The sequence below is a fragment of the Peromyscus maniculatus genome, chromosome 1 (assembly GCF_049852395.1).
Source record: "Peromyscus maniculatus bairdii isolate BWxNUB_F1_BW_parent chromosome 1, HU_Pman_BW_mat_3.1, whole genome shotgun sequence".
Classification (NCBI taxonomy): domain Eukaryota; kingdom Metazoa; phylum Chordata; class Mammalia; order Rodentia; family Cricetidae; genus Peromyscus; species Peromyscus maniculatus.
In genome coordinates, this window is record NC_134852.1 from 10,131,565 (window position 1) to 10,140,017 (window position 8,453).

At 39.3% G+C, this 8,453-nt stretch overlaps 1 protein-coding gene across 1 annotated transcript; it reads left to right on the top strand.

The window, feature by feature from the left end:
• Positions 1 to 4,154: 4,154 nt before the first annotated feature.
• On the top strand, positions 4,155 to 8,204 carry LOC143272846 (leukocyte immunoglobulin-like receptor subfamily A member 5). Its single transcript, XM_076569231.1, has 5 exons — positions 4,155 to 4,374; positions 4,574 to 4,858; positions 4,997 to 5,299; positions 6,300 to 6,335; positions 6,774 to 8,204. Exons 1-5 carry the CDS (start codon positions 4,206 to 4,208, stop codon positions 6,917 to 6,919), a joined length of 939 nt encoding a protein of 312 aa, XP_076425346.1. The 5' UTR covers positions 4,155 to 4,205; the 3' UTR covers positions 6,920 to 8,204.
• Positions 8,205 to 8,453: the final 249 nt, after the last annotated feature.

An 8,453-nucleotide genomic window follows, 5' to 3' on the forward strand; every position in this document is an offset into this window, starting at 1 on the left:
AATATTAACCTTAAGCAAGAGTAGAGATATACATAGAATATAACAAAATTAACTTTAAATTTTTGTCAATAAATTAAAATCCCTAGCAATGTAAAACATTTTAAACAAGTTGTTACTCTTTATCCTATCATATCTACAAAATCCCCTTTTCTTTTTTAGTATGAGATTGCATTTATAATCAACCCCATTAAATAAAAATAAACATTTATAAAAAAATATTTTGGGAATTTGGACATCGCTTCTCACACTACTTCCTGCTTGTTGTGGGCACTAGTAATCTTATGGGGATCCTGAGAAAACTAAGAATTATGGTCAAGTCCTGACTGGAGTAGTCTGTGATGCTGCATTATTTTAGTCAGTTGCCTTGAAGCTGATTTTGCATATTGGATCACCTGGAGACCTCACAGGGCCTCTTCCTTGATCAAACTATATTAGCTTGGAAGCGATCCATCAGTTCTCCTCTACTGTGGAAACAGGAGCACAACCTCTTTTCCAAAACAACATATACTTAGACACAAACTTTGATAGTTTAAATATATATATTTAATTTAGTAGCCTTTACAATCAAATGTCTTTCTGCAGTTAAAACTCCCAAAGACAACATAATCCAGAAACTCTGTGTAATATCCATCTTTATCTGGCTTAATTTTACATTACCTTTACTGTCTCTTTAAAGACTTTATTTTTTAAAACTATTTCTTTATAACTCTCTATATTCATTTTCTTCTCTCTTCCAAGCCTACATACATTTTTACACAGACTGTAAACCATTTAAAGTATCATTCCATCTGAATCTGCCTTATTGTGAATCTATTGCTTTAAACTGTAGTGGCTAGTACTGAAGCTGACGCCTTGGCTGCAGACTCTGCCCATTTCAGCTTCCCAATATGGTGGTGGTACATTTACCACCAGCTCTGGGAGCCATGTGCATCACTAACTCTTGGAAGCAGTGGGTCTAGGCCTTCATCAAAGCAGTGTGTAGTCCAGAAACCATTTTTTGTCTGCACTAGCAAAAGCTATATCCACTATGCACCATGCTGCTGTGCAGCTTGGAGACGCCTCTGTGTACAGTGACAGGAATCCACAATGCTGCGCTCAAGCCCACATGCCACTGCAAACATGCCATACCATAGCTCATGGCTCACATGAGAGACAAAACTAGACAGCTGCTTTTTTGCTCCTTTTTAGAATTTTTTTTTATAACTTTCTTTGGTTTTAGGTTGAAACTCTTGCTGTACATTGGGCAGCCAAATGTAGTTGGAAGTTTTCTTGTGTCCCAACTGGCCAGCAATCAGGACAAATCTCTCCCACTCATGCCCCCCAAGTAAATACACAGAGGCTTATATTAATTATAACTGCTTGGCCATTAGCTTAGGCTTATTACTGACTAGTCCTTACACTTAAATTAAACCATATTTTAGTATGTTTAGTCATGTGGCTTGGTGCCTTTTCTCAGTTCTGCCTTGTCATCTTTCTTCCTCTGTGTCTGGCAGGTGAATCTCAACTCTGTCCTTCTTCTTCCCAGAATTCTCCTCATGTGCTTGTCTACCTATACTTCCTTCCTAGCTGCTAGCCAATCAGAGTTTTATTCATCAACCAATCAGAGTGACACATATTCACAGCCTATAAAACAACATCCCACCACAAATGTCTGGTGATTGGGGGTCAGCAATGTGAAAGATTTGCAAAGAATGTATTCCTTGTAGAGTTTATCCTGTTGGTATGCTGAAGCCTTATCCTACCTTCTGAAATATACTGAATGCCCAACTTCATTGCTGGGAGACATGCCTTACTGAGAACAGGCATAGACAGTGTGTGTTGGGAACATAGCAGCTGTTTGAAATTTAACATTCTTCATGTTATTGAAAGGTCTGGCTACTGTGTTCCTGATTGTCTTAAAATAAAACATATCTCCTGTGATTTATCTAATGATAATTATATGATATGATGAACTACAAATGTTATCTCTTCTGGACACTCAAGAACTACTTATGTCTTCCAGGTATTATAGAGGTTAATGGAGAATAGTGATTGGTGATAGTTTAACTAGGGTTTTCTCAGCCCATCTTGGAGACACTCCTCTAGTCCAAGAGGAGTAGAGTGCAGTGTTAAAGGTGCAGAATTATGGGAACTTTAACTGGAGTAACATGAACAAACCATGTTATACATTACATAAAGCACCATTGACAGAAAAAAAAATACAATGCCACCCAAGTATGATGTGGTGAACCAGTGACTTTAATTTTGATTACTAAACCAAAACATTGGTAAGTGGCTCCTTAACGAAGTCGGGGAAATTTTATATAGCTATACCACCAAACAAAACCTGTACCTCTTTCTCTTTCATCTTTCTTCTTTAGCAAGGAATAATACCAGCATGGGCCAAAGTATTGCAAAACCCTTCCATCATCCCTAATAAATTTTATGACTAGTCCTGTGAAAAACATAGGAGGACATCGCAGCCACTGTAATTGAAATAGGGAAACCCTATCTGTATTTCATGTCATCCTCAGGGGATAGATTACCACAACTTGCAGGCATTCCCAGCACTTGTAGATATTATGTCCCTGGGATGAAAGCAGCCAGTCACCAAAGTTTAAATGGGATGTGGAAAATTCCTTTTCCAAGCAGAATAATAAAGCCAAAGGTGTCTACATTTTTATGCCTAGAACCTGAACGTATTACCTCTGGTACCAGATAGTACTTTAGTTAAGGATCTTGGAGGAGTGTAGCACAAATCTTAGAAAGTCTTATTAATAAAAAAAACCCAGAGCCAGGTATTGTGATGAATGCTGAAAGATCAGAGAAACAGAACAAGCCACAGTCAAGCTCACCTCACTAATTCCTCAGCTGGTCTTGTTTTCTCAGACTGAAAAGCCTCTGAGTACTCATCTGAATGGATCTCAGCTGAACTGCTGCTAAAAGCCTAAAAGCTTAACAAGCCTCTATCTAGTTCCTGGTCCTCATGCCTTATATACCTTTCTAATTCCTGCCATCACTTCCTGAGATTAAAGGCTTGTGTCATCATGACTGGCTGTTAACAGTGTGACTGAACTCTCAGAAATCTGGATGGATCTTCAGATTGTTAGGATTAAAGGTGTGTGTGCCATCATTTTCTGGCCTCAATGTCTTTCTTGTGGCTGTTCTGTTCTCAGAACCCAGATAAGTTTATTAGGGTGCACAATATGTTTGGAGGAACACAATATCACCAAATTTCCCCTTTTTTGTCTAAATAATAAAGAAAGCTTATAACTAATAAAACAATGTTTATACAATATATACAGTCAAGAACTGCATTAACAATGTCTAGTCTATTAACATTTGACAGATTCAGACAAAAACTCCATTATATAAATTAACAATGTCCAGTCCATTAACATTTGACAATTTCAGACAAAAAATGTCATTACTTATTTCATTTAAAACAAGTAGTTCCTTTTTGTAATCAATTCAATAACCTACCTTGTTTATCTTATCAGAGGAGGACTTAAGCCTGATGGTCTCAACATAAGAGTAACTTTTTGAGAATGCAAACAAGTAGGCAAAGGGTCAGTCTCACAGAAACCAGTAAGAGGGAACTGAATTGGAAAATGTTGGTACTTGGGTGCTGTGAATAAAGACATTGTGACTAAAGTTGCGGAAGACCATTGGAGCTTAGGGAGGAAAGAGAGCAGAGTCTGATCTGAGCCCTTAAGAAATATTTGACTTGAGTCTAAGGATCTACCTTGAGATTATGGCCTCTCATTGTAACAGCATAAATGAATCTTTTCTTAGACCATACTGCTGATTTTGACTAATACTACTTTTGCATATTTGGGGTCTGCAATTGTTTCTCCTTGTGAAATGACATGCTGTGACAAGTGAATGCTTATTTTTTTGGCTTGGAAAACACACAGGACAGGCAGAAAGCTGTGACGAATAGAGGTAAAAAAAAAAAAAACATTTTTTTCCTAAAGACTTTTCAGAAGCCTGAGTACTTGGCAAAACTCCTGCACTGAGGAACAAAGAGAAGTTCCTCTTGTGGTGAGCTCGTGATAGTACTGATGTGGCAAACCCATGACAGGAAGGACCTGCCTCCAGGCTGAAAACAGCCTGTCTGATGTTTCTGCAGAATATGGTTAGGCTTTCCCAGGAGCACAAGCAAGAAAAATACAACGACTCACCATGGCCCCCATGCTCAGAATGCTGTTGTGTCTTGGTAAGATATGAATTGGGAAATGGACACTCAAGTCTGTAAGGGACCCCACTCCAAGCCAGGTCTTATTGAATCTGGAAACTCCATGATATTGACCCTGTCTCTCAGACTGAAAAAATCTCTCAGAGTGAATTTTCTTTCAGGACTGAGTGTGGGACATAAGACTGCAGTCCTGGCAGGTGAGTGTTTCCATCCATCCCAAGATTTTATTCTTCACTCTGGATACCAGACATTATTTTTGCTCTCCTCTTGGTCAACTCTTCACAGTGTGGGATGTGTAAAGTTTATGGGTAATGCTGTGATGCCCATTAGTGCCCTACTAAGACTTGGTGTCTGAGGGAGAATTGTACCAGGACTCAACCTTTCATTTCCTTGCAGGAACCCTCACAAAGCCCAAAATCTGGGCTGAGCCACACTCTGTGATCGCCATGTATGCACCTGTTACTATTTGGTGTCAGGGGTCCAGGGAGGCCAAGGAGTACCATTTGCTTAAAGAGGGAAGCACGGATCCTTGGGACAGACAATACCCTCTTGAAAGCTTGGACAAGGCTAAGTTCTACCATCAACACATGACAGCTTACTTTGCAGGGATATATAAGTGTTACTATAAGAGCCCTGCTGGCTGGTCAGAGTACAGTGACACCCTGGAACTGGTGCTAACAGGTGAGTGAAGAGTCAGGGTTCCCAGCACAGGCTCTCCACTCAGAAGGAGTTCAGATCTCCAGGGTACTTTTCTCAGAGACCAACCCTGCAGTAAAATGTGGGAAGCTTAAATTCATTTCACTTCCCCTTGTATCCTAGGAGCCTATGATAAACCAAGCCTGTCTGTCTGGCCCAGTTCTGCTGTGACCTCAGGAGAGACCATAACCATGCAGTGTAGTTCATCACTGGGATTTGGTAGATTTATTCTGACCCAGGAAGGAAAGCACCACCTCCAATGGACCCTGGACTCACTGCAAAGTGCCAATAGGGAGTTTCAAGCTCATTTTGTTTTGGACCCAGTGACTGCCATTCACAATGGTGCATTCAGATGCTATGGCAATTTTAGGAACCATCCCCAGTTGTGGTCAAAATCAAGTGACTCGCTTCACCTCTTGGTCTCAGGTAAGAACCCCTGACACTACCTTTCTTAATGCAGAGTGTCACCCAGGGATCTGCTCTGAGAAGCGTTCTAACTTCAAAGTAAAATAATGAAACTCAAAAGTCCCAAAGACTTTCACACCTCATAGGGCACCAGCCTTAAGCATCCCCTGATGCAATTACTCCCCTCAGTGACTCTTTGGAATTTAGCAGAAGCAGGAGGACTTGAGAACAGACAGCATATGAAGTGGTCAGACATTGTCTCTGTACTGCTTTGGTTTCTATTTTTGTGATACAACCCCATGATCTAAAGCAACATGTGGAAGAAAGGTTTTATTTCTTCTTATAGTTAACAGTCCATCATGAAAAGATTTAGTCGTAAGCACTTAAGGCAGGAACTGAAGCAGAGGCCATAGTGGAGCACGGCTTACAGGTTGACTCTCCAGTGGTTTGCTCAGACTATTTTCTTATATCATCAAAGTCCAACTACCCAGAGTTAGAACCATCCACAGTGGGCTTAGATAGCCCACATTAACTATCAGGCAATCAATAAAATTCCTCCACAGACTTGTCTACAGGCCCATATGATGGAGGCATATGTCCAATTTAAGTTGCCTCTTCCCAGATGACTCTAGCTTGTATTAAGTTGGCAAAACCCAATGAGAACAGTCTCCAATGGCATGCTCAGTCCTTCATTCTCCTCTTGCTTATATTTCCTGAGATAAAGGGCACAGTCTTATGATTACAGCTCGTCACCAAAGGCTTGTGGTGCACAGACTCAATCAGGACGTTTTATTTCTTCAGAATCTCAATACTTTCCTATATTCAATAATATGATTTGTTGAGGCTGGATGTACCTGTGCTGTGATCTTGACAGACAAACAAGAATCCAGAGGCATGAAATGTGGTCTGAAACAAAGTGATATCCGGTTGAAGTACTTAAAGTCCAGACTGAGGTAGAAACCAATAGGCTATAGTCAATTGCTTGAAGTTCAAATCTCATTTCTCCATCTATCTCTGGCAGATTCCAAGGACCAGTCTCTCACCCACACTGAGAATGGTAAGTAGAGCTCTCATGGACGGTGGGTACAGCAATGTGTGAGATCAGAATGGGTTAGTAAAGCTTCCTGTGAAGTAGGGAATTTGGGGAAAGCTGACTTAACCCCCACCTAAAAGCAGCAGGAAATGTTTTTGCTGGATCTGAAAGATGAGATGCCATGAGTATGACATGCATTTATAGTAAAATAAAAAATTATTCAGCTCTCTAAGCACTTTATATACTCTACACAAATTATTTGATTCACTGGGGAAGCAGCTAAGACCATTAGAAAATGAAAAAACATGACTATATGAGAATCAGGTGAGATGGAGAATTCTAGATGAAGAGAAAGACACCAAAGTTCTAGTTCTGTCAAGGAGAAGATGCGAGACTGGGTGCGCAATCATTTATTATCAGAAGACTTTGATTGGGTGTGACATCTTTGACTTCTTTATGCAGAACCCACAGCCTCACAGCACGAAAGTCACACAGTTGAAAATCTCATCCGAATGATCATGGCTGCCTTGGTTCTAGTGACTCTAGTGATTCTGCTGTTAGTAGCTTGGCACAGCAAGAAAATGGAACAAGATACAACCAGAAGATAAACAAAAAAAGTGCACTAGGTTCCACACTTGAGCAGACCAAGGAAAATAAATCTGCTTGTCTCATAGAAGACAGGAAGAATTGTTAAGAAAACTGGATGTACATTAAGAAACTTTACTCTTTGAGGGTCCAGGAAGCAAATGTGTTCTGGGTGTAGGGAATCCTGGGGATTTCATTCAAGAGCACTTTCTTGCTAAATTGTACACTTTTCTCCACATCTCATTGTGGAGAATTGCTTACTAGTTCCTCCATTCTTCTTATTTCCATGTGCCATGGGACCTTGCTTCCCTCACCTTCAAATAACATTTTCCTTTACATTGCCAGAGTCAATGTTGTTCGCAGTTTTTTCCTTTACTGCTGAGAATTAGAACTCAGTCCAAACAACAAAAATAATTGGAAAAGCCAAATGCCAAGATTGAATTGAGTGGGATGAAAATGACGCTCCAAACTCTGTCTGTCTGTCTTTCTGTCTTTCTGTCTGTCTCTCTGTCTCTGTCTCTGTCTCTCTCTCTGGAAAGTATTTTCATTGTTCACTACTAGAATGATCTGAGGATTCTTTAGGAAAACTTCCTATTTGCCTTGAAAGAAATGATGATAGTGGGAAATAAAGAGGAGGGATATTGTTGCCATGACTTGGAAGTATAGCATGTTACCACCCTTGTTTTTTCAAACACGTGTAAATAACAAATAAGGCACACTGACTTTAGCCAGACCTCAAGGCTCTATATCTCCACAAAATTCAGGAAGTTAGAACACCTATCCAGATCCTGTATGAGTCACATTACCTTTTACACTTCCACTCGAAATATTTTATTTAGCATGGCATTTGCTAAACTGCGTTATGTATTCCATTCACAATCACTGTCAAAATTCCAAGATAAGGTCACATGTGAGCAGTTCAAGAGTGACATTGAGTTGGTGTTTTCCTTGTAATTTTAAATCTCACTGTTGATTGATGTTTAATACAAAAGGAAATGTTTTGTATATGCCCTTAATCTACCAGGATGCAATCATTAATTATGAATATTAACCTTTCTTCCACATTTCTGTAGATGGTTTCTCATAAAAGATAATGTTATATTTTTTCTTTGACAATCTTATACAATGTATTTTGACCACATTCATACATCCTCCCAGCTCTGCATCGTCTATCCATTCAGACAGATCTTGTGAAAAAATAATGTTTGTGTGAAATGAAACTTTTATTCCTTTTTTAGCTTTTGTTTACTGTATTTTTGAAAACCTGTCTCTTTTTTTACAAATATGCACACACTGTATTTACTTTACTTGTCTGACTGTGTTAGCTAAAACTTTAAGTACTGTGCTGTACATGATAGACAAAAGGGACAGGTTGCATTTTTTCTCATCATCAGGGGACATTTTTTTTAATTTGTCCATTAAATATGTTACCTGAAACTTATGTAAAATATGATCTCATTAAAAGTGTTTTGTGAGAATTTAGAGGAACGGCTATGTCATAATAAAAAATACTGCTTCTGTCATGGTCTCTGCATTTGTTCTTTTCTATAACACTGT